The 27,460-nt window shown below is 37.9% G+C and overlaps 1 protein-coding gene across 4 annotated transcripts in view; it reads right to left on the reverse strand.

Annotated features, from left to right (window-relative positions):
• The window catches only part of LAMA2 (laminin subunit alpha 2), a 627,903-nt gene that overhangs the window by 165,950 nt on the left and 434,493 nt on the right, over positions 1 to 27,460 (reverse strand). For all 4 annotated transcript variants that reach the window (XM_066373271.1, XM_066373270.1, XM_066373269.1 and 1 more), the window contains 2 exons: positions 22,862 to 22,996; positions 3,895 to 4,019 (listed from right to left, as the gene is read on the reverse strand). In XM_066373271.1, the coding sequence (XP_066229368.1) occupies positions 3,895 to 4,019; positions 22,862 to 22,996 (260 nt within the window). The remainder of the gene's footprint in view (positions 1 to 3,894; positions 4,020 to 22,861; positions 22,997 to 27,460) is intronic.

Genomic DNA, 27,460 nt, shown 5'->3' on the forward strand with positions numbered 1-27,460 from the left:
AAAGGCCCATGCTGCTGTAATTTGCAAATGCCAGATGAAGCAGAACAATAAAGCTGAAAGTAATAATAATTTTAAAAAATGTATTTGTTTTGGTTAGAGGCATTGAAGAGGTGAACAAATGCATGGAAATGAGTTAGCAATCACTCACCATGCCTCATCCCTAACTGCTCTGTTGACGGCACAGGCTGAAGTCAGTAAGGGTAATAACTTAGCTTCCTCCATCTTTATATTTTAGATGAAACCTATTTTTATATGCAGTAGGAAATGCCTCTCTTCTTTGTCCAGGATGCTTTCTTTGCTTTGCATTTTAATCCTTGTTTTCTCATCATATGTCTCTTTGTTTTGTTTCTTTTTAATTGAATATTTTTGTGGTGACAAGGTTAACAAAATTATGACAAAATTTCAGGTGCCCAATTCTACAACACATCTCTGGACACCATATTGTTGTTCACCCCCACACCAAGTCTTCATCCATCACCATTCATCCCCCCTGTACCTACCTGCCTCTACTTCCCTTCCTTTTTGCTTTGTTAAGTAGCCCAATATGGTCCAACCTTAAGTGGTGATATTAGTGGCTTATGACATCAATTTAGTTTTGAATAAAATTTCTTATAATAATTCAGGAAAATAAAGTTACATAAAAGTTATGGTATGGGATAGACAGATAGGTAGACAGCTATATATACATGCAATTTTTTGTGTACTATGATATAAAAATGCATTTCTCATTGTGGCTGTGATCAATAAAGTTTGAAAGCCACTGATCTAGCCACTTTGATTTGGTATTTTGATTCTTACAAGGTCCTTTGCATAAAAAAGTATACTTCAGTTATACAAACCGTATATAAGAATAAGGAAACACATCCTTTTGTTTGATTCTGCTGAGAAACCAAGGTAGTACTCTTTTTTTTTTTTTTTACTTCTTAAAATTTCCTAAAGCTGCAAACTGGCACCCGTGCAACCTAATGTTTGCTTTCATTTTTGACTGTCAGAATTCAACAGTGCCCCTCATCGTTTAGCACCCCCATATGTCCTGAGTCCCCTCCCTGGACAGGAGAATCTGAGGCTCCTTGACTATTGCTCTGCCCTCTTGGGGGGTGCTCCGATGGCAGTGTGGCCTTCATTCTTGTCTCCCTGACAGCTCCTGTCCTGGCTCTTTCTCCTCTGACTTCCCTCACGAAAGTAGCCTTATGTTTCCTTCTCTCCATGTGCTCCACTTGGGTAACAGTACCCCGGGACATCTTACCTGACTTTCATTCATTTATTAACATATGTCTTCCTTCAGGTGCCCTTCACATTTTCAGATTTCCATTTCCTGCAGCTATTTGCATATTTCTATTCAGACAGAAACTTCATATCAATTTTAACCTATTTGAAACATAAATTGTCTTTCTTCTGCTGTTGCTCTCTGTTGGTTTCCCTATTTCAGTTAATGGCATGACCATTTTGGGGCATTCAACCTGGCTAAAATCCTCTGGCTTGAAGTCTAGCCTGCCTAACTCTCAGCTCTCACATCTTATTAGTTATCAATCCTGTAAAATTGCATTCAACAATTTTCTCACATTTATCCACCTGTTTGTGTTTTTGTTACTATTATCTACCTTTAGGTTCTAATTATCTTCTGCCTAAGCTAATGCAATAGCTTTTTAATTGGTCTCTTCACTTCTCTTCTTTGCTTGTTTTAATTCATTATATTCAACTTTATCATAGTAGTCTTCCTAAAGTGTGGCTTTCATCACATCACTTTTCTTTTAATAATTACAACTTGTAGTGTTTCTTTATTACATAGAAAATTAAACAGCAATTTCTTAGACTGATATTCAAGGATGTCTACATTATGGCCTCCATGTTCCCATTCATTCTCATCTGTAGTAATGAAACTCTATTTGAAATCCACGCTCCAAATTCTCTTACTAGGTCGTAAACAAGCCTTATGTTTCCTTGTCTCCCAGCTTTTTTTTACTTCTTTTTTTTTTTTTTTTTTTTTTTTTCATTTTTCTGAAGCTGGAAACAGGGAGAGACAGTCAGACAGACTCCGGCATGCGCCCGACCGGGATCCACCCGGCACGCCCACCATGGGGCCACGCTCTGCCCACCAGGGGGCGATGCTCTGCCCCTCCAGTGCGTCGCCATGTTGCGACCAGAGCCACTCTAGCGCCTGAGGCAGAGGCCACAGAGCCATCCCCAGCACCCGGGCCATCTTTGCTCCAATGGAGCCTTGGCTGCGGGAGGGGAAGAGAGAGACAGAGAGGAAAGCGCGGCGGAGGGGTGGAGAAGCAAATGGGCGCTTCTCCTGTGTGCCCTGGCCGGAATCGAACCGAGGTCCTCCGCACGCTAGGCCGACGCTCTACCGCTGAGCCAACCGGCCAGGGCTCCCAGCTTTTGCTCATATAATTTTCTACTATCTTCACCAGTAAAAATCCTTTAATCCATTGTTTAAGATCAATTATAAAACTACTACTTCTTTTAATGTGCTTTTGAAGTTCCCAAAATTAATTGTGATCCTCTGTGCCTTTGAATTCTCTTTACATTTAAACTGACTTCTCTTAAGACACATGTTTTGTGAGCCTCTCCAAGAGATGTTATGCTTCTCTTTTATATCTCTTGTATAGCTTTTGTTATAGTTCATCTAATAGTAAATTATTAATTAATTATTGAACTTTTCTAATCAAATAGTTTATATTTTAATAAACAATACAATAAATAACATAATCTTATTTTAATTTGATCTTCAGAGAGAGATCAAACAAAGAAAAAAATAATTTTATTTTTAATAAACTACCACTTGGCGCTTAGATGGAATAAAAGATCATGTATATTACCCTCATCAATATGCAACTTACCAAATATTTACATTTGACTCCCTATAAAAGACCAGTGCTTCCGCTCAACAAAAACCAGGAGCTTGCAAAGGGAGGGGAGACATTTATAGGAAACATTTTCAAAATGTATACAAAGCCAAATAGGAAATAATAAAATAACAAGAAACCTAAGTCAGCACAGGCAAAACGATCTTTTTATCTGAGTTGCTTTGTGGTTCTTATACACTCAAGAGGTCCAGAATTTTATTTTTTATTTTATTTTTTAAAGACATCCAGGATTTTCATTCTGAACAAACTGTCCTACCTTCTTTTCAACAGCAGATTCTTAGAGAAAAACTGCCCTACCATGTAGAGAATAAAGTCTATAAATCACTTAGCAGAAGGTGTAGACAGCCTTAGCAAAAACGTAAATGAAAACACTCACAGGTTTTCATCAATATATAAAACAATGCAGAGCGTTCAGACTGCACTGAAATAAAAATATTTCAGATTTTGCTTTCATGTATGGCTGTGTTTCCATGGTATCAAGCCCGGATCATTTTTAACAGAAAGGGAGCTGTTTTTCTGGAAGAGGCTGACTTATTTTGGAGCATAACAATAAGTCACCCTGCTACAACTGCACCATTTTCAGTGATTTTTCTAGCTAATTCTTTACCAATCGTGAATTAAACACACCAAATGAATAGAAACAGCCAAAAAAGTGATATAATGTTCACCCAAACAATCCTTAATAACTGAATTCACAGCAAAACTATATGCAAACACTAGACCTATATAAAAATATGTAAAATTACATACATATGTACATATAGCATTTATTTCACAAACATGTGCTAACATTTATATTTACATTTTAATTAATAAGTATTATTTACTTGGGACAAGGTTTTCAAGGAAAATAAACCATAAGGTATTATGTGCTCACTTTTGTCATGTTTTTATACTGTTAAAAAAATCTGTATCTTAAATTGAGATTTTTGTCTACACGAAAAATATAGCCAAATCTGAAAGCCCATGTGCTGCACAGATGGTGTTACTGATCGGGAGACAGGGTAATACTGCTCTATCTTACTTGTTGCTGGGAGAAATCAGAGGGCAAGCGCATTGCTGACAGTCATTTGGCAATCCCTTGACAATCCCATAGTACCCGAGAGCACATCGTTCACAGAAGTCACCAGCAGTATGATGCTGACAATTCTGTAAAAGAAAAGAGAAAAATTGTTATTAATTTAATGACTTATAATGGAATTTATCACACTGCTCTACATTTCTGAGTGTGTGTACTTTTATGAGCACACACACATACACACACACAGCACTGACGGGAAACTCAGTTCTTAATATAGATAAAATTTTTTTAAGCTCTTTCATTTGAGAAACTATTATGGGGTAGTTGTCGCTATACTGAAAACAACAGTTTCTATTATTTTTTTCCTATGTGAATCTCTGTATAAATGTTTTCTCTAATTCTAATGTCAGATATAAACTTCCCAAATTTATAAAATTTATTATATCACCTAGCCATTGCTGTTTCTTCAAAGTGCTAGAGAAGTGATAAAAGTCCTGGAACCTGGTGCATACCCATCAGTGGGCTTTCTGAAACTAAACCAATCATAAACTTCTTAAGAAGCAATAATAGAATTAAAAAGGTCAGTTAATTACCATCTTAAGAATGTTATTCAGCCCTGGCCGGTTGGTTCAGTGGTAGAGCATTGGCCTGGAGTATGGAAGTCCTGGGTTCGCTTCTGAGTCAGGGCACACAGGAGAAGTGACCATCTGCTTTTCCACCCTTGCTCCCCCACTCTCCTCCCCTCCCACAACCATGGCTCCAGTGATTCAAGCAATTTGGCCCCGGGCACTGAGGATGGCTCCATGGCCTCCCTTTAGGCATTGAAATAGCTCAGTTGCTAAGCAACAGAGCAGCAGTCCCAGATAGGCAGAGCATCACCCTGTCGGCCCAGTGTAGGGAGCTTGCTGGGTAGATCCTGGTTGGGGCACATGAGGGAGTTTGTCTCTCTGCCTCATTGCCTCCTCCTCTCACTTAATTAAAAAAATAATATTCATCTAATTCTGCCAAATGTTAATGGCTCTTTATGATAGAGAGGACCCAATCTGAAAATAGGAATCTCAGGTCAATATTTTCTTTTTCATGCTTGCATAATAAAAGATACTGGGTAATATGCTTTAAGACATAAGGAAATTCGAATAGTTTCAGAATAGTGTGTAAATAGTTTTGAAATTAAAATTCTCATAAAGTAAAATTATATGTAACACATAGGATTTACATTTGCAATAATAACTGAGGAAGAGCTACAAGCTAGACACCGAGACAGGTACTGAGAAAAATCAAATGAGTAAAAAAGGTAAAATAACTTCTACCAATAGGCACCATACAAAATGATTGCAATATTATTGACTATATTCTGTTTTTAAAATATTTTTCTATTTACTCATTTTAGAGAGGAGAGAGAGTGAGAGAGAGAAAGAGAGAGAGAGAGAGAGAGAAAAAGGGGGGAGGAGCAGGAAGCATCAACTCCCATATGTGCCTTGACCAGACAAGTTCAGGGTTTTGAACCAGCAACTTCAGCATTTCAAGTTGATGCTTTATCCACTGCGCCCCCACAGGTCAAGCTGACTATATTCCCTTATGCTGTACTTTACATCCCTGTGACTATTTTGTAACTACCATCAGTCTGTTCTGTTTCTATTTTGTTTGTTTGTTTTGTTCTTTAGATATAATATAAAGAGTTTAGTATTGACTATTGTTTAGTGGAAATATGACATTTGACTTTGGAAGTTGAGAAACAGGAAAAAACAGAAGAAATCTGGAGTTGGATTTCTGCTTGATTTTGTAGGACAGGATTTGGATGGTCAGAATGGTGACATACAATAATACCAAAAGAAAAGCTGGAAAGCAAAAGAGTCAGTTACAAAATAAATGTACAGGTTAGTGTACTGGTTTCCTGATCAACTCAGCTGGAGCCACAGAGACACCTGCAGGCTCTATATTGACCTTGGACCACATCCCTTGTGCTGAGTTCTTGGCTTCATTCAATCAGTGAAGAAGCACATATATATTTTTCATGTGTTTTCTAATGGCCAGACAATGTTTGGTGTGGTATGTGTGGTCATTCATGATAAACAGTAACTGAAATAACTGTTTCTGCAGACATTGCCATGGAATTAAAATTATTTTTTTAGAATTATTGACCCCTTTTTTAGAGTTTATTCTATTCCCTAGTGGGGACACCATGGTATTTACTCAATGAATGCAAGACCATTGGGGCTTTCTTTTGCATTTTTAGTGATATATTTGCAAATATATTGCGTTACTTACAGATGTATTTTACATCTTAATGCAAAATTAAGTTTTTCAATGTGGTAAGATAAAAATCATAAATATCCTAAATCTCTACCTCATCCTCAGCTAATGACAGCCTCAATTTTTAGAGAAGAAAAAGCTCTCATTTGGGTGCTCTTTCAGAGCCAAATGACTCACCAACTTGCCTGCATTATTTTCCATCCCTTTAATTTTTATCTCTGTTCACAAGAAGTGGTATTTGTCTTTTGTCTAATGTTACTCTCTTCCTAAACTCTAATGTCCTTGCCCTCCTGCCCCTATTGTCTTCAGCATCTGCGCTTTCTCCTTCTTTGTTGGCTTATTCCCACTGACATGTGAGGGTGGTCAAGCTTTTCCTATCTTAAAAAAAATCTGTGAGGTCTCAAGTCCTTTGACAACTTTCATGCTGTCTTGGGAATCTTTCTAAAAGCATCGTTTACATTCTGGGGTCGCTGCTTCTTCATCGCCCATTCATCCTTTTAAATAAGCTTGTGGTTTTTACCATGAAAACATGATTTCAGGCTCATGAATAAAATCTTCATTATTAAATTAAAATTTACTGATAATAATCAGTCTGCACAATATATGAACTTTCTGTAGCAGCTGATATTTCTGTTCATTCATTCTTTAAAATTTCTCTCCTATAGTTTCTTAACATTATACATTATTGATTATTTTCCTACTCCTGTGGTTTCTCTTCATGGACTCTTCCTTCTCTTTCTGTTTAGTAAGACTGGTGCCCTTGATTCTAACTTTGGTTCTCATCTCTTTATTTCCTATACATTCTACCTTGGGGATTTCATCCATTACTGTAACTTCAGCTATCATCTATGTAACCCCAAACTGTAAATTTTATGTATTCAGCCTAGATATCTTTAATGATTTCCAGAATTATATTTCCCATTTCTTCCTGGATAGTTCATATTGCATAATATAAAAGCAGCTTGAATTTGAAATGACAAATATTATGTGCATCTTTTCAAAATCTGCAGATACTTCTGTATTTCCAATTTTATTTGGGGTCACTCTCAACCTCTTAATTACCTAGACCAGGAATTGAGAGATATCATCTGAGATATCTATTTGACCACCATATTCTATGATTCTATTACCTATTTCTTTATTTCCTTGTTGCTATAATTTTTTAATTAATTTTAATGGGGTGACATTGATAAATCAGGGTACATATGTTCAGAGAAAACATCTCTAGGTAATTTTGACATTTGATTATGCTGCATTTCCATCACCCAAAGTCCAATTGTCTTTCATCACCTTCTAACTGGTTTCCTTCCCAGCTGTGCAAGACCGAGCTCACACCTGAGCCTCAGTGGTGGCCTGCAGGCCTGCCGACTTCCTCCCTTGCCAACAGACCACGCTTCCGAGTCCCGCGCCCTCCCTTGGGTGAGCCCTCAGCCATGTGAGTGAGGGCGCTGGAGCTCAGACCCTAAGACTCACTACTATAGTCATGTAAGCTCCCTCCTTCTAAGCAACTCTGCTCTGAGTGCCGCAGGAGAGCTTGTTGGCTGGTGTCCTGCTTCCCTTTGCTGGTAATGCTGTTTCCAGGGGAAATATTCGCTTCAGATTTGGGGAGTGACTTGTCCCAGAGGTTAGGGTGGCTATCCCTCAAAGTGTTTCTCCCTGTGCCTCCTAGATTACACTCTCTTCCCACTGCTTCGGTCCTCTCTTCTCTCCTGGTTCCCCGGAGCCTAGGTGAGTGATTGTGAGAGAGGTGTTCTGCGCGGTCCCTTTAAGAAGAATCCTGGGTCCGAGAAATCAGTCTCTTTCTCACAAACAGTATCCTGACTTGTTTCCAGCTAAATACTGTCCATACGCCTCTTCTGGGCTCTGGGGCTGCAGGCTGGGGCTTTGTTCCTGGGACTCAGGACCCTCTCCTCTCTGCTAAACTCACTTCCCACCGTTCGCTCCAGGGAGCTGGGCAACCCTCTCTGTGTTTCTGCTTTTCCTACCAGTCTCAATGTGGCTTCTTCAGTGTTCCTTGGTTGAAGAGTTCTCTTAGTTTAGTCCCAAGTTGGTTTTTCCAGTTGATGTTTCTTAAAATTAGTTTGTAATCTACTTTGGTTCTGGGAGGTGGAAGTTGGTACTTCCACCTACTCCAGCGCCATCTTGTCTCTCCCTGCTATTATTTTTATCTGGCCACCATCATCTTTTATCTTATTAGAACAGCTTCTCAAAGAAACTGCTTTCAAATTTTCTCATCCAGTAATTCCCCTATACTACCATGCAATTTTCTTGCTTGAAAGCCTGTACTGGTTCCCCATTGATCTCAGGAAGAATAACAAACTTTCTAGCATGGCAACAAAGACCTTTATAATCTGGCCCCTACTTACCCCCTAGGCTTAAGTAACCCTAGCTACTATAACCTTTGCACACTATGCTAAACCCATATGGAAGTGTCTTAAGTTCTCTGGAACATTTCCTATGCGAATCTCTTTTTCTGAAATGTTTTTTTCTCCCTTTTACCTTGCTAGTAACTATTCATCTCAGCTCTCATTGTAAATGTTACTTTCTCTGATAAATATACCCTGCTTCCCTAAGTATGGGCTAAATGATCCTTCTAGCTCAACACAGTAACTGAAACATGGTAGGCATCCAACGAGTATTTTGAATGACTGACTGAATAAATGCCCTTTCTAGGAAGTGTAGATGAAACTGGTCAGGCTTCTTAGGATAAAAAAGACCATATTTCAGGTCTAATCATCTGAATAGAAAGGGTGCTTAGAAAAGCAAGATGATTTATTGTATTTTCATGTTGATTTAAGTATCACAATCTTCTCTTATTCAGCCATCCACAGGAACCACCATATTTTAGCAATAAAACACTCACTTTATATTTAACAGTAGCATAGTAAGATATAATCGTTCTAAGACAAAATAATTATCTAGGAATTTCAGTTTCAAATCATTCAGCAAGGTGTCAAACAATGAATAAGTGTTAACTGGGGAGTGTTTTAAACACATATTTTATAGTTACAGAATGAATATGTGCCAAAAAATATGTGGGATCTTGAACAATAATTATCAGCATTCTGCTTTTCTAAAGAAATTAGTGCAATATTACTTTATATAACCTAATGTAATATATATTAATAACTGAATAAAAATACCCAAAGATAATGTTAATCATTATTAGAAATATCGAGATTAAAAAATATGGTTTTCTCTCTCATACCCACTCCTCTGTTTAATTTCTTCACAGAGCAAGCAAACATTGTGACCTTCTCTGGACAGTCAATCTTTCAAACGGTTGCTGACATACTCAACTTGGTTACTGAATCAAATGTTCTGGTTAGGGCCATGAGCACAACACATAAATCATGGATGCTATTTTTGAAACTTTTTGACATAGACTTTCCTGTTTGTTTTGAAATAGTGGACATAACATTTATAATAATTTTATCTTGTGTAGAAATTAGTCTTTAGAAAAAATTTATATATTTTAGGTGGTTAATACGAAATTCAATTATATTCTCAAGAGTGATATATGCTAATATCTTTTCAATAATAAATTAAATGTAAGATATTTATATTTTTTTGCCCATGGGAAAATTGGAAATATATATTCCTTTTATTATATCAAATGAATATAACATTAACTATATAGTATCTCAGATATAATGTTAAAAGTTACTTAATCTAACCTGCTTTCCTTACAGGGAAACCTTGATATATCATTAAATGCATGAATTCCTGTAAGGGAGCCATTTTATCTTGAATAACTGTAAGCTATGAAATTTCCCTTATGGTGAATAAGAATTAGTTTCACTCTAATTTTCAGTCACTGATCCAAGTTCTGACTTCATAAGCCATGCAGATTATACCTAATTCCCCTTTCTCATGAAAAGTCCTTAAACATCTAAACAATACTATTACTTTCTAAATTCTTTTTTTAAGGTAAATATCTTTTTCAAGCCAAATATTTAACAATCCCAGTTATTCAAGATTTTTCTTAAAATAGAGATTATAAATCTCTACCTGTGATTTGCAAATATATTGAATGTACTGTCTTCCTTGATCTAGATTTATAGAAAGAAATCTATAGTCAAGCAATTTATTTTTCAAAAATTGCTATTATGTATCATTTTCTCTCTTCTTTCCCTTACACACTAGACCAGTGGTTCTCAAACATTTTAAAGTCAGGGAACACTTAAAATCTTACAAATAATTGTAGGTGCACTATATACAAATTTCTGAGAAATATGTTATAATAAGTCAAATATTAAAGAAAAAATATAAAGTTCAAGTGTGCTTTTATGGTAATTAAATGAAATAAATACGATGAAATTAAATTTGTTCTGACATTGAAAAACATTTTTATGTTACATTTCTTAAGTTATGCTTTTTAGAATTAGTAAGAGAGGAGTTAAAAATAAAAAAATGACAAAATACTATCTTTTTATATATATGGATATATTCTTAGTAAGATTTAGTAAATTCAGCAGATCCTGGCACAAATGTGTTAAGTTTTTTCATTCTTTTGTTTATGAGAAACATGAGCCTGATGTGTCCTAGCGATTTCTTCAATGTTTGGGCATATATTTGAAAAGCAAACTCTCATTTCCTCATCAATACATTGAAGAATTCCTCTCTTTTTACTCTTAATTGTGTTGAGGGTAGAAAATCCTAATTCACATAAATAGGATGTTGAAAATTGTAGTAAAATGTTCAAAGCTTTTTTAGATACTGCCACATATTCTTCTTTTATAGAAATCCAAAAGGTTTCAAGAGACAATTCTTTCTGTTTAATCATCAATCCAAAATCCCCACCATACATATCATCTTAACTTTACACCAAATAAAGGATAGAAGAAATTTGCCTTTGCCTTCAGTCTTTTCAGGGAACATGGGGGGTAGTGTAAACAATCCAGCATCATAGCTTAACAGCCTTTTGCAACCTAATCAGGCAAATGAGGTGGGGGTTTGGGCAGACTGTCAGCTTACAGCCAATTCCCACACCTCTGTCCCCCAAAAATCTAAACTCCAAAAACCCTGTTGGGTTTTTGGTCCTCAACAGGCACATATTTCTCTGGAATACCATAGGGCACACCTGGAAATCTTCTAGGGCACACCAGTATGCCCTGACATGCACTTTGAGAACCACTGCATTAGACTATAATCTAATCTAGAGAGCAGGACCCAAGCAGTCCTCATTTTTATGTTCCTAGCACCTACTACAATGTCTTTAAATTGAAAATACTTATTAGTATATGCCTCAAGAATGAATAAACAAGAGAACCTATCTCAGTTCAAAACCTTTTCTATTAATTTCATTTTAAAATAATTCCATCTGTCAGGCTCTTTTTGGTTCTTGACCACCATCCAACACATTAGATAACACTTCCTTCCAGCTTTATGTCACATGAATATTTGATAGATCTTATCCAAATCACTGATACATATTTTGTACAAGACAGGGTCAAACACAAAGCCTATGCTTCATCATTGGGGACATCTCTAGAGATTATTCTAGGTCACACTGTTCAGCAACTTCTATACCCATCAAACCTGTTAACTCATTACCATTTGGCTCATATTTTCACTTTTTGAGAGGATATCATGAACATTCTGTCAATGTCTATTTAAACTCACCAGTTTGAATCATAGATCTGATTCTTCCTGGCTTATGACATGAATAAATTATATATTTAGTTTCTTTCAGCATCAGTTCATCAACTGTGAAAGAAGAAATAATTCCTGTCTACTTCAAAAACCGATTCTAAGAATAGCTAAGAAAACCTATCTACAGTGGCCAGCATTGGTCCTGGAACATACATTGTGTTGGACACATAGTAGCTGCCATTATTTTTGCTGAATTTGATATATGATGGATCTCACTCACTGATGAATTTGATATTTTAATGGGATTAGGAAACTACAGCCTGCGATATTATCAATATATACATAGTAACCCTAGCAACTGGCTTAATATGTTTATTTTGAATGAACATATTCTGATTCTTACTGACCACTATTTATTTTTTCTACACTTGGTAGAAATTGGTTAAGTAAGCAATTCTTAAATTTTACTAGAGATAAAATTCAGTTTGTTTTCCACATTTTATTTTCATTTCTAAAACTTGGAATGGCATTTCATTCCTTTTTATCCTGTAACAAATTTCACATTTTTATAATTTTGCAAATATTTTTCATACATGGCTTTTGATCACATTTGCATATTCTATTAGTACTCTAGAACATAATTCAGCTGGGTTTTCAAAGGCAAACATTTAATTAGCTAAGCGTGTGTACGCTCTTTCTCACAGTCTGTAGGTAGCATTTTGTATTTTGTAGTGAATTTGAAACCTGATTCTAGTATATTTTAGCTAAGACTCTTGGTTACTCAACTTTTCTTAGCATAAATTTTCAGAGTTGTAATAAAATGCTAATAATTCCTATTTTGGTAAGGTTGTTAGATTAAATAAGATAAGGTTTATAAAACACCTTAACCACAGTTGATTTTATTATGAGTCTATTTATTAAAGATAGGGCTAATTGCTTAACCACAGCTTCTAATGGTAGTTAAGATAACAAAACACATCAATAATAAAGATTTAGTTTTTCTTTTCATTTTAAAATGAGTTGTGGTAAAGTAAAATATGTTTTCACAAACTATTTGGTCTTGAGAGAGTTATTTCAGCTAGCTGAGACTTTACTATTTCCATGTGAAATATAGAAGAAATAATAATATCCAAGAGAGTGTAGTGATGATCATATGAGATTATATATGTGCAGAGAAATAGATAGATAGATAGATAGATAGATAGATAGATAGATAGATAGATAGATGATAGGTAGGTAGGTAGATATATGTTATGTTTAGATTCTGAAAAACTATCAATTAATCTATTTATCTGAGTGTTTGAGTGTGCACTGATTATTGTTAGTTCACTTACCTCTTATCTTCCTCTTGGCTTAGGGTTCAATATCACTCAGGTTTTACTCTTCTATTTTGAAGAAAATTTTCCTTAAGGGGCAACAGTCAATACTAAGCTATTAATAATAATATGCCTATGTGTTGGATTTATTAATGCCAATGGATGCCAATGGATGAAGCAACACCTGTATCATGTCATAATGAATTATGAAGAGAATAGTTACAAAGTGATATGGGTGTTATTTAGCTGTTGAAATAGTTAGCCTATAAAATTTTCTATAGTTTGTTTCTTTTCCATCTCGTATTTCTGAAGAAATGTATAAAGAAAAAGAATAAAGGATAAGTGAGAACATCTAGCATAGTACTAGAATTAACAATAGTTTTTACATGTTTCAATTAATTATCATCTAATTCAGGTGTCCCCAAACTACGGCCCGCGGGCCGCAATGCAGCCCCCTGAGACCATTTATCCAGCCCCCACTGCACTTCTGGAAGGGGCACCTCTTTCATTGGTGGTCAGTGAGAGGACCACTGTATTTGGCAGCCCTCCAATGGTCTGAGGGACAGTGAACTGGCCCCCTGTGTAAAAAGTTTAGAGACCCCTGAATTGGTTCTTAGACCACAAATGATAGACAATATGTATTGTAATTATCATCTTTATAATCATCATAATCATCATCATTGCTATCATTTCTATGGAGCTTACCATGTGCTAAGTACTTCAATGGATTCTTATAAAACTCTATGACTAGGTAGTATTATTATCTACTTTTAATAAATGAGAAAACTAAAACCCCAATGTGGTTATATAAACCTCTGATATAAACTGCCTAGGTTCCTACAGCCCATTAGGATGAAGCTAGGATTTGGATGAAGGCAGTGGCCCCAGAGTCATGTTTATGACCACTATACCAAAGCAGAGGGCATTGCACTGTGTAATGTATATGACATTAAACTGGGATATACAGTGTACTAGAAAAGAAATCAGTATGCTTTAGTTTCCTTAGTTACAGCATTGAAGTAATAATAGCTATTTCTTATTTGCCTTAAGGGGCTGTTTCAAAGATGAACAAAGTTACCTAAATTCAAAAGTTGTAAGTTTCCTGAAAGAATATATAAATCAGAGCACAACAATTTATTATAGCTTTGCATATTTGATGTATACATATTTATTTAATTTTCACTTCCTCTAGGAATATCTCAGAAAATAGATCTGGGTGCTGAAGAGTTAACTCAGTTGGTTGGTGTTGAACCAAAAAACCCAAGTTTAATACTAAATCACGGCACAAACAGGAAGCAACCAATGAAGCACCACTTAGTGGAACAACAAATGAATGCTTCCTGCCCCACCCCTCTCTTTGTCTCACACACACACACACATACACACAGGCACACACGAAGAAGAAGAAGAAGAAGAAGAAGAAGAAGAAGAAGAAGAAGAAGAAGAAGAAGAAGAAGAAGAAGAAGAAGAAGAAGAAGAGGAGGAGGAGGAGGAGGAGGAGGAGGAGGAGGAGGAGGAGGAGGAGGAGGAGGAGGAGGAGGAGGGGGGGGGGGGAGGAGGAGGAGGAGGAGGAGGAGGAGGAGGAGGAGGAGGAGGAGGAGGAGGAGGAAGAGGAAGAAACAACAACTAGATTTGCACTTAAGATTCTTATGGTACAGGCCCTGGTCGGTTGGCTCAGTGGTAGAGCGTCGGCCTGGCATGCAGGAGTCCCGGGTTTGATTCCTGGCCGGGGCACACAGAAGAGGCGCCCATCTGCTTCTCCACCTCTCCCCCTCTCCTTCCTCTCTGTCTCTCTCTTCCCCTCCCACAGCCAAGGCTCCACTGGAGCAAAGTTGGCCCAGGCACTGAGGATGGCTCTATGGCCTCTGCCTCAGGCGCTAGAATGGCTCTGGTTGCAACAGAGTGGAGCCCCAGATGGTCAGAGCATCGCCCCCTGGTGGGCATGCTGGGTAGATCCTGGTTAGGCGCATGCGGGAGTCTGTCTGACTGCCTCTCCATTTCCAACTTCAGAAAAATACAAAAAAAAAAAAAAAAAGATTCTTATGGCACAAAAAATAGTTATAATAGCCAAATGATCCAAAAGAGGACAGTATATAGACAACAACTTTTATCCTAAAAAAATTAAACCTCATGCTTCATGAATTCTTCTAAATTAATAAAGAAGTATACATAACTCTGTTAAAAAATAGCAATTATGATTGCATAAGAAAAATAAATATACTTAATCCTCACTGAAGAATGTATATTTGACTCTGTGTGGTGTACTCACAATGCAATAGACAGATGATGTATTATAGAATAGCAGTAAAATTGAAACATATAATTTTATTAACCAGCATTACCCCAATATATTTAATAAAGGTAAAGTGAAAAAATAAACAGATAAAAGTGATAGAGATTATATTTGATTCCTGGTCTGGCTTCTCTAAAGCTTCCCCCAGTATTGTCTTCTGTAGGTTCAGGAGAGCTTATTATTGGTGATTTAAAAAATGTATAAATTAACCCATCCCCCTCCTAAAATTGTTTATTTAATTTTATAAGCCAGCGGATTTGTGAAACAATATTACACTGAAACCAAGCAATAATTATTTTAGGAATTCAAGTATGGTTACAATCAGTCAATTACTCATCCAGTCAATATTATCATAAATCATTCTATTATATTTAAGGCATAAAGTATATATGATTATATTTTACATTTCACCATTACTACACTCCTCATAAATAAGCATATGATAAACTTAATATCCTACTTGATTGAAAAAAGAAATCAAGAAGCCACAAATGAAGTGTTATTAACATGATAAAAAATATTTATCTTAAACTAACCACTAGCATTATACTTGGTGGTGAAAGACTTGAGGCATTCACATTAAAATCAGAAATAAGATAGGAAGTGACTAAATTTCTATTTAACCTTTTCTGGAAGACTTAACGATTGCAAAAAAAGTGAAATTATTATATTAAATAAAGCTTCTGGCAATGAAAAGTACAGTTATAGTTATTTGCAAATAATACTACCACAGACATAAAACTAGCTGAATAAACTGAGAAACTCTAAAACTGAAAAAAGTAATTGGATATTAAATACATGTTAAAACTATATATATTCTTGGTAAAGCATTTGCCCAGTGTGTGGAGTCCCAGGTTTGATTCCCAGACCTGGCACACAGAAGTACCCATCTGCTTCTCCACCCTTCCCCCTCTTCTCTCTGTCTCTCCCTTCCCCTCCTGCAGCCAAGGCTCCATTGGAGGCCCAGGCACTGAGAATGACTCTATGGCCTCTGCCTCAAGTGCTAGAATGGCTCCAGTTACAACGGAGCAATGCCCCAGATAGGCAGAGCATCATCCTCTGGTGGGCATGTCAGGCGGATCCCAGTCGGGTGGGTGCAGGAGTTTGTCTCTCTGCCTCCCTGTTTCTCACTTCAGAAAAATAAATAAATAAATAAATCTATTGTTAATGTTTACCAGTAATGAACATTTAATGAGTATATTGAAACAAAGAATGTAGCATTAACCATTGTGTTGGTCAAATAAGTTTGTATATATGGTATCTGTTTGCTCCTTTATAGTTTGCAGTGAGGGCTGGGCAGTGCCAGGTATCTGTGGTCAGTGAAATTGCAAATTACCTTCCTGCTTGAGAAGGGCCCTTGTTATGCTAATGTTTGCTGGAGGAGAGGTTTTTGCACCAGAAAGTTTTGCAGAGGAGAAGCAGAAGGAGAAGAGGAGAAAGAAGACATGTTTGCAGAGTGAGAGCAGAGAGAATGCAGGGTGCTGAGGAAGAAGCCATGTTGGCAGAGAAGGAAGAGGTGTGCAGATGGGGAGCCAGAGGTGAGGGGCTTTTGCGAGCTCTACAAGATGGGTGGGGCCTTTGATTCTAGGAGAAACAGAAGATTTTCCTGGTTGTGGAACTGGAGAATGCGTCAGTGGCTTTGGAAGCCCTGTGTGTTTGCTCATCGGCCAGTGCAAGACTATTAATAAAGGAATGGCCCACCATTCCTTGACTCCGCTGTTTCTTTACCATCTGTCCAAATCCAGTGTGAGCCTGCATGTGCATAGCCTTGACGGCTGCGACTACTGGCCCTCCAAATTGAAATGAAAATGTAAGATACACAGATATGTTTAATATAAGAAGTGCATAACCTATATAAGTAATACTAAAACAGCTTAATGTGAAACATAAGATGTTTAAATAGACAAGAGATCATATTCCTGGGTTGAGAGACAATAACTGATTAGTGTAAAGATACTAATTCTTTATATATGGATTTAATGGCATTCTAATAAAAATTCTACTATCATTTTAAAAAGGTTGAAATGGTAAATCAAAATCTCATCCAGAAGAATATATAAACATATCCAATTAAGAAAATTAGAAAAGGGAGAATAATAAAGGGCCTTGCTTTACCAGATATTATAACTTAGTATAAAATAAAGGTAATCAGAACACAGTAATAAGAACTAAAAGGTAAGTAAGACAGGACAGGTAATTCTTTAAACATATTTTATTATGGTGTAAAGCCAGTAGCCACGGCTACCATCACAGCTGCCTGACCCGTGCAGGTTCGCATTTGATTCGGACAGATGGTAATGAAACAATGGAGCCAAGAACTGGTGGACCATTAGCTTTAATCCTAGCTTGTACCCAGTGGGAAAGAAATACACACAGTGGGAAAACAATTCCTTTCCATTCAGGGCTCCCAAAGCCACTAACTTATCCGAGTTTCCTAGAGTCAAAGGTTTCTACCTCACCAGCCTTATTCACCTCTGTTCCCCATCTCCTTCTCTCTGCACAAACTTTACACAAACTGGCTTCTCTTTCAGCACTCTGCCATCTTGGCTGCTTCTCCTCTCCCCACGTGGCCTTTCTCTGCTCTCCTCTCTAATGCTAGTCTCAGGAACTGAGAGAGAGAAAGCTCCTGTTCTACCCTATTTTATAGTGTAGAAATCCAAACCTTTAATCCAATATACAAGCAAGGAAGTCTCTGATACAAAGTCACTTAGGGTGGGAAAGGCTTAGTCTTAAAACTAAGCCTTAGGGTATAACAACCCTGCCTGCTTACAGCCTGTCCCCTACACCCAATGTAAACTATAACCGAGCAAATCATATTATATATCATATTTATAAACTTATTTGACCAACATATGGATAAAACAAATTTGTGTATATATATTTAGACACTATGTTATATCAAAGAGAAAAGGAAATATCAATAAATAAAGTGTTTCTTTAAAGTACTGTATATCTGAAGAAAAATTACCTCCCTGCACCACAATAAATTCTAGAAAATTTAGAGTTGGATTTAAGCTTTAATCATAGAAACAAAGGTAAATATTATGGGATCTCAGTACAGGTATTGAAAGGCATGTGCCTGGATGAGATCATCATGAGAATGAATGTATTTAGAGGCAAATTGCTTCCAGGATTGATTCCAGGAACACCAGTGTGTAGATTTCAGGTAAGGAGGAACAAACAGCAAAGACTGAGAAGGAGCAGACATCCCATTTAAAAATCCCTAGAATATCATGTTCTGGGAAGCAAACTGAACACAAAGTTTGGAAAAGAATGGGTGATTCAGAGTAGAAAATGCTGCTAATAGATTAAGCAAAATGAAGACTGATGGCTGAATACTAGTCATTGATTTCAGGATAGTGGTGGAAGAAAAGACCTGATTTTCATAGCTCAAGAGAGAATGGCAGGAGAGAAATTATAGATAGAGTATACATAACTCTTCATTATATGGAAAGAGAGGAATGAAGTCATAAAAGGAAGAGGAGGAGAGGGACAAGAGTTTGTTTTTTGTTTTTGTTTTCTAAGATAGAAGAAGAACTAAAAAGTAATAATGAAGAAGGAAAGCAAAGGGAAGAAAAAGGAAAGGAAGGGAAGGGAAGGGGAGGGGAGGGGAGGGGAGGGGAGGGAATAGGCAGTGATGTCCTTGAGTTGGAGAGAGGGCTGGGCTCTATACCATTAGGTATAAAACACTTGCTCTTTTCTAGAAATAAAAGCCATTTATCCAAAGTAGTAGAGGAGTCAGAGTAACTGGGCACAGATACAGAAAGGTGGGTGTATGTAGTACTGGGGGCTCCTGTTCTCTTCTGATGGTTTCTCATTTCTCAATGAATAGGATGCCAAGCCATCAACTGAAATTAATTAAAGAAGAGGTAGGGGGAGAGCCTTGGGGCTTGTAGCAGGAAGGGAAGGTATGGAATAATCATATAGGAATGTGGGAGTGGAAAGAGATTAGAGAAAGGGGGCATGCTTGCAGAGCAGCACAAAGGGTCTGTTTGAAGTGAGTGACAATGAATTGATGATGAGACTTGACAACATAGTTGTCTATGTTTTCAAGAGCCACGTTCAGCTTCGAAAGCACAGGTGTGAAGGAGTAGGATTTAACCAGTGTTGGAATTAACTGAGTAAAAATAAGTAATGGAGTGGCAAGGGAGATAAATACATGATGCAAACAGTAATACAATGGAACATGATGACTATGCTGCTTAAGAAAGTGAAGGCATTGCCTGATCTGTGGTGGCACAGTGGATATAGCCTCCACTTGGAACACTGAGGTTGCCTGTTTAAGGCCCCGGGCTTGCCCATCAAGACACATACAAGAAGCAACTATGAGTTGATGCTTTTAGCTCCTCTTCCCACCCCTTTCTCTCTCTCTCTCCTCTCTCTAAAAACAATAGAGAAAATCTTTTAAAAAATAATGTGAAGTCATGAAAAAGATAAGAAACAGTGAAAAGGTGTGAGCATAGATAGTGACTAAAAATGTTCAAGTATTGAAAAGTAAACTGGAGACAAAAAAGATGGGGGTCAAAGAAGAGTATTGACCTTGAGACTACAGAGAATTGTAATTCCAGGCAATGACAAGTTTTGGATAGTGAGGACAAGAAACTACATGTTAAGGCAGGGGTCCCAAAACTTTTTACACAGGGGGCCAGTTCACTGTCCCTCAGACCGTTTGAGGGCTGGACTATAAAAAAAAACTATGAACAGATCCCTATGCACACTGCACATATCTTATTTTAAAGTAAAAAAACAAAACAGGAACAAATACAATATTTAAAATAAAGAACAAGTAAATTTAATTCAACAAACTGACCAGTATTTCAATGGGAACTATGCTCCTCTCACTGACCACCAATGAAAGAGGTGCCCCTTCTGGAAGTGTGGCGGGGACGGATAAGTGGCCTCAGGGGGCCGCATGTGGTCTGTGGGCTGTAGTTTGGGGACCCCTATGTTTAGGGCATAAAGGAGTTAATTTTATAAACCTTAAAATCACCAAGAATTATGATAGGGGTAATGCTGAGTGAATGGCAATGAACAGAGGGAAAATCTTTAAGAATTGTGATGGGTAATCTGAGGGTTAGTAGATGACTTCAGCAAGCAGGTATAATAGGCAAATACATGTGGCATGAGATTCAAAGCTGGGTGTTGCTATGGAGGGAAAAGGATAATAATATGAAACTAGCAATGAGAAGCAAGGACACCTGACCCAGCATCAGTCCAGGGGAATGAAGATTCTGAACGAAAACAGTGGCTTCCACCTGAGAGCACTGCAGGGAAAGCAGAGTGTCACAGGCAAGAAAAGAGAAGACACCATTAAAGGAAAAGGGAAATTATGCGGGGATTTTGCTGACGTGTGAACAGGAGTTCCACCAGGCTCGATGCAAGGGTTTCAGAGATGAAGAGTTAGAAAATTGGGTTTAGCAAAGGAGATATCCAGAGCTGTGTGGGGATCATAGAGTCTGGGGGACTCTAAGTAGTGTCACGGGAAACCTGAATTTCTTAATAGCCTGGCCTGTTCTAAGGCAGGATAGTGGCGGGAGAGGAGGCTGTTAGTAGGAGTGTGGTAGGCAGTTAGACAGACAAGAGCAGAGCAAAGACGATGGGCCAGATACAGAAAGTCACCAAGGTAACAGCCCCAGGTGCCCAGCAAAATTTCCCAGGTGCCCAGGAGGGCAAAATTGGGAAAACAAGGACTTCACCCCCAGGGTGACCTTTCGTCCCCTAGCATGTCACTGGTAATGTGATTTAGACCCCTCACTTTTCATATTGCCGGTCATGCAGTTTGAACCCTCCCCTGACCTTTCATGTTACTGGTTATATGGTTTAGCATATTGCTAGTCATCTGGATTAAACCCTCTTAGAAGGGAAACAAAGAAGGAGGCCGAAGAATAGCCTTTAAGCATTAATCCTGCAGGACAATGCGATTCTGATCCACACCGAATACATCTAGGTCTCTGTTGTGTTTCAGATCCAGGCCCAGAAAAACAGCAAACCAGTCATGCAACACCATGGCTGACATCAGGACCAGGTGTATTGACTAATGACCCCCTGCCTGGTGATGACCAATCAGCACAGGACACGACCCTGAAAGAACGCTCCTGGAGAGCTGATGAATATTGTACCGAGATCCTCCTCTGGGACAACACCTAAAATCCCTGTCCTTAAAAGCCCTTAAAATGAAGGACCCAATGTGTGTGTGGGGGCTTTCTCTAGGGAGCATGCTCAGGTCCTTCTCCACCCCCTTCATCTAAGCATGTTTTCCATGCCGCTCTGTTTCTCCTAAGCTCCACGGGTCCCTCTTTTGCTTCTTTAACTTGTTTCCTGAGCCTGTTTCTTCTACAGCTCACTCTGTCTACCTCTGTGACTTTTTTTCTTTCCTTCTTTTTTTATTTCTGAAGTGAGAAGCAGGGAGGCAGAGACAGATTCCTGCATGTGCCAGACTGGAATCCACTGGGGTATGCCCACTAGGGGGCGATGCTCTGTCCATCTGGGGCATTGCTCCATTGCAACCAGAGCCATTTTAGTGCCTGAAGCGGAGGCCATGGAGCCATCCTCAGCGCCCAGGTCAACTTTGCTCCAATGGAGCCTTGGCTGTGGGAGGGGAAGAGAGAGATAAGAAAGAAAGGAGAGTGGAGAAGCAGATGGGCAGTTTGATCCCTGTGTGCCCCGGCCAGGGGTCAAACCTGGGACTTCCACATGCTGGGCCAATGCTCTACCATTGAGCCAACTGGCTATGGTGTGACTTTCTAAATAAACTTTCCTTTATAGTTTGAGTCTTGGCTCTGAATTCTTTTCTAGTCAGAACTAAATACTGAGGTTGCTGAACCAAAGTCCAGTTTGACTCCACCTATTTAACACCTGGTGCCGTTTTGCCACCAATAGGATCATACCAAAAAAACTACTAACTGACTAATAAGAGCAGCTAGAATTTTAAAGGAAATAGATACATTGTGGAATATCCTATCAAAGATTGTAAGGGTATTACAGAATAGCTAGCAATGTGATATGCTCACAATTTGTACAATTAAAAAGCAAAACACAAACTGAACCTATGGTATTATATAAATCATATTTATAAACACATGCACAATATTGCTAGGAAATACCTAACATATTAAGTGTTTATTTTAAGTTAAATTTGGATGATTTTAATTTTTTCTTAATACTTCTCTATAATTTTCAAATTTCTCATAGAAAGCTTATTTTTGTTTATAATCTGAAAAAACCCTCATGTGATTTCTACATAAATAGTTGTGTCCTTGGGTGTTGTCCTAAGAAGCTGTTAATATTCCATTTCTTGACATGAGTAGTAGTTTTACCAATTATAATTTTTAATTACTTTAATAATGTATAATCAGGTAAACACGTATTTTTGTCTGCATGTTTCATTTTACACACACACACACTCACACACACATGCTCCCTGAGGTTTAGCTGGCCTCTGCAAGTGGTATTTGAACATGTTTAAAGAGAGATGAACACACGGACTTGCTTCAAGAAAGGCCCAGGTGAATACCTGGCATATGGAGGTCTCAGGGTCACAGAGGCTGCTGTGTCCGTTACACTGACATGGAACGCAGGTGCCCAGGGTTGGCCCAGAGGTGCGGCCACCCGGCCCAGAGCGCAGTCGATAAAATCCTGGCATGCATGTCTGAAAGAAAAAGAAGCCAATTAGAACAGACAACTTAGATAGACATCCTGTTTTAACAATACTTGGGTTCTCAGTGGAGTTAAAAAGAACTTCCTCCCCCCTACCTGAATTAAAGGAAATATCACTTACTAACACAAATGCCAATTTTGATTCTTAATGTGGATTAGATTAGGAATCTAATCTGTGTCATTAGGTTTTAGCAAAGGAAAGCTGTCATGTGCATGTACCACTCAGTCTGAAAATGCTTCAAATATTCCACTTTTTCTTGAGATTTGTTTTTAAATAAAATTGTCATGTGAAGTAAAAATTCCAACATCCTCTATAACCCCAAATCTACTTCTATTGTGCTTGATGGATAACCAGCAAGTGTCCAATGAGATTAAAAATAAATAAATAAATAAGTGTCACAGTTGCATTATTTATATCGGTATAATTTAAAGACTATAAAAATAAGAAATTCAAAATAATAAAAGTTTTACATGTCTTGGAAATATTAGGCCACTAATACAATTTATCTTTTGCTGATCTGTTTTTTTTTCATTTTGCAATAAAAATCTGAGAGCAAACAGAAAACTGCTAGTAAAGCTGACATATGCAAAATGAAGCCTTCCATCTTCATTCGGGTTTATTATGTAAATGTATCAAAAAACATCGCTGACATTCTAGAAGGGAGCCTACAGCTCTCATTCTCTTTGGATAATGAGAATAGTCCCATGTTCTGGGATCAGTTCTCTCTGTATGTAAAGCTGCTGTCCTTAGTCGAGACTGATTTGTGAGTAAGAGGTAGGAGCTAGTTTTTCAGGTACCACTAAAGATTATAAAGAAACTGTTCTTGCCCTGGCCGGTTGGCTCAGTGGTAGAGCGTCGGCCTGGCGTGCAGAAGTCCCAGGTTCGATTCCAGGCCAGGGCACACAGGAGAAGCGCCTATCTGCTTCTCCACCCCTCCCCCTCTCCTTCCTCTCTGTCTCTCTCTTCCCCTCCCGCAGCCGAGGCTCCATTGGAGCAAAGGTGGCCCGGGCGCTGGGGATGGCTCCTTGGCCTCTGCCCCAGGCGCTGGAGTGGCTCTGGTCGCGACATAGCGACACCCCGGATGGGCAGAGCATCGTCCCCTGGTGGGCAGAGCGTTGCCCCCTGGTGAGCCTGCTGGGTGGATCCCGGTCGGGCGCATGCGGGAGTCTGTCTGACTATCTCTCCCTGTTTCCAACTTCAGAAAAAAAAGAAAAAAAAAAAAAAAAGAAAAAAAAAATAAACTGTTCTTGTCACCACAGCTTTGCAGGATTTTCCCCTCAGGATATCTGGCTCCCATTGTTGAAAGAAAAGTGATTGCTGAATAAGCAGGGGGTGGAATATTGGATTAAAAACTTAATGCCTCTGTATCCTTTTGGTTCTGGACTAGGTGCTCCCTAGTGGAATATGCAAAATAAGTTCCTTACAAAGAGGAAAAGATCAATACTGGAGTCAGCACTCTCCTTGTTTATTTTGATCCAGATAATGTGAAAGAACCTCAATTAGGCACCTAAGAGTCTCTGCTTTTATCACAGCCTATAAGAAATTCTAATGAGGTTTAATACCGTCTCAGCTTTGAGCAAGCTGATAAAACTGAGGATAGTATTCAAAATATTTTGAGTCTCACTTGTCTTATGGTGGATGTAATGATATGTTTTAACAAGATTATTCATATTATTAAAATCAAGGTTGATTTTTCCACTTTTTACCAAATAAGTTCTTGATAGTATGACTGAGGAATTCATTTAAACATAACTAAAGAGACAACCCAAGGTGCATGTAAAATATTACAACACTGTGGGTTGTTCCAGTTCTTTAGCATGCAAACTATAGAATAAAATTAATTTTCTTTACATGGATTTCATCCTTGGATTCCTATATAATTATTGTTATTTTACTGGTATATACTAGTATATTTGGGGCATGTGTGTGTGTGTGTGTGTGTGTGTGTGTAAAAATAGCACAAATTGAGAGTTTCTAGCTCTCCTTTATATCTCAAGCAAAAGTTTAAAACAAGTCTTAGAAGAAGAATAAAGTCAAGAAACAGCACTTTCATTTAAGAATCGTTTGGTATTCAAAATTATAGACTGGAATTTGAAGGTTAATGTACAGGAAAAGTTCACTGTAACAGCCAGTTGCTCCTATTACTATGGCTCTTTCCTGGAAAGTTAGGACAAAGTAGAAAAGCGCCCCTAGTGGAAGTCCAAGCCTGAGCTCCAAGTGGAGCTCTGGGCAGAACATTCCATACCTATGTCGGTGTGTAGGTGGTTCTCAACCCTGGCTGCACAGAGAATCATTTGAGGAGCTTTCAATACTGATGCCTGGCTCTACCCCCAAAGATGCAAATTTGTCAAGTGTAGGGCTTAGCTTTGTTTTAAAACTGTTGGAAGGTCTAATTAGCAGCCAGGATTGAAAGTTACATTCAGGTTCTTCAAATGTGTCTATTAAGTGCATACAGTCTGGTAGTGCAACTTGACTTTACAAGCTAGTTTTTTCCAAGGAATATAGGAACGTCTCTTGGTGTCATTATGACACAGTTTTCTCATCCCACAAATGAGCAGGTTATGAATCCAGATGGTTTCTGAAGATTCTTTCAGTTCTAACATGCTAGATTAATTTTGTGTTCTTATAGATTAAATTTCTAAGAGTTAGCAAAGAAAAAGAGATTGCCACAATGCAAGAGTTAGAAACTAGACAACATACTTTCTAAAGCAATGGGACATTTATTTTTCTTTAATCCCTCTTTTTCCAGGATCCTCCTTATATTTATTCTTTCCATTTTTGAAACATTTTTCCTGTAGGTGTTTATCAATAGCAGATGCTCTTCTTCTGAGTGAACCAGGGCAAAACTCATAAGAATGATTACATTTGAGTTGGGCACAAAAGAGAAAAGACAACAGCTAGTTTTTGAAGTCCTGTCTAAAATTCTTTCTGGAACAAAATTAAAAATGAAAGGAAAGCAAATAAATAACTACTGTTCTAACTTTATCTCTTTTTACCTAATTCAAACTCTTTCAAAGGTTCCTTGTGTTAAAATTATTCATACCTCAATTTTCTTCTGTTCTTCCATATTTAATGTATATACATAATATGACATCTCATCAAAATGTTAGAATCAAATCTACACAAAAATGTGGGAGTGTGGACGGAAGGGAATGGATAACAGAAATAGTAATGAGCCTATGTAGTCCAGATGCAGAGCTCCTCAATAGCCCCCTAATTTTTCAGAGTTTAACAATAAAAATAGATACTTGTACCATTGACAATAAAAACACTCTCTTGGCCTGGCCAGTGGTGGAGCAGTAGATAGAGCATCAATGTGGGATGTGGAGGCCTCAAGTTCTAAAACCGAGGTTGCCGGCTTGAGCCTCCGATCATCGACATGAACCCATGGTTGCTGGCTTGAGCCCAGAGGTCGCTGGCTTGAGTAAGGCGTGACTGGCTTAGCTGGAGTCCTCCTCCCCCCAATCAAGGCACACATGAGAAGCAATCAATGAACAACTAAAGTGACATAACCTTAAGTTGATACTTCTCATCTCTCCCCCTTCCTGTCTGTCTGTCTCTCTCTTGCTAAAAACAAAACAAAACAAAACAAAACAAAACCCCCAGAGTCTTGTATTTCTATGTAGGTTTTGCAATCAGGCAATCCTGAGTCTAATTCTTTTTCCATTACACATGATTTTGTGCAGATTTTCACTACTGTGGGCCTCAGTTTCCCCATCTGGAACATAAAGATATTGTATGACATAATAGTGAAATGTTAAATATATCTAGGCGTCTTGAAAAAGATATGTCTAACTTCAAATTTTAGTTTTGTTGTTTACTAGCTATGGGATCACGGGCAGATTTCTTAACCTGCCTGTACTTCCGTTTTCTTACCTGTAAAGCGGGGGTCATTATACTCAATGATGTTGGTGTAAGTGCCTTAGGAAACATGCTTGGCATCGTGTAGGACACAGTAAGCACTCAATAAATGGTAAGTTTTATTTTCTATAAGGTTGTTATGAGGATTAAATGAGATCATGTTTGCTCAGTGCTTAACCTATAATATAGCTGCCTCTATCCCAGATGATTCTTTAAATATAGTTATTGAGAATAGACTAAAAATAAAGGCAATAGCAATTGTTGTAAATTGCATTGGGAAACAGTTACAATGCATGTCATTTACCTATACCATTCCTCAATATTTTTATGTACCTGAATCAAGTTTTTGGGTCTTTTATGTGCAACAGAAATGGTGAAGGGTATCCCAAGAGGTCTGCATGTGTAAAAAGAAAAGTCTATGTTCACTATCTTGTCTTCTGAATTTTATGAGCTGATCACAGGTATAAATTGTTAGGGAATTAAAAATAATATTTTTACTAGACAAAAGTGACAGCTTCTGAGTGGTGACCTAGTAGACACCAGATATTCAACTGGGAGCCAAAAGTCCTATCAAATCTGGGAGAAGGGGAAAGA

The sequence above is a fragment of the Saccopteryx leptura genome, chromosome 3 (genome assembly GCF_036850995.1).
Source record: "Saccopteryx leptura isolate mSacLep1 chromosome 3, mSacLep1_pri_phased_curated, whole genome shotgun sequence".
Lineage (NCBI taxonomy): Eukaryota > Metazoa > Chordata > Mammalia > Chiroptera > Emballonuridae > Saccopteryx > Saccopteryx leptura.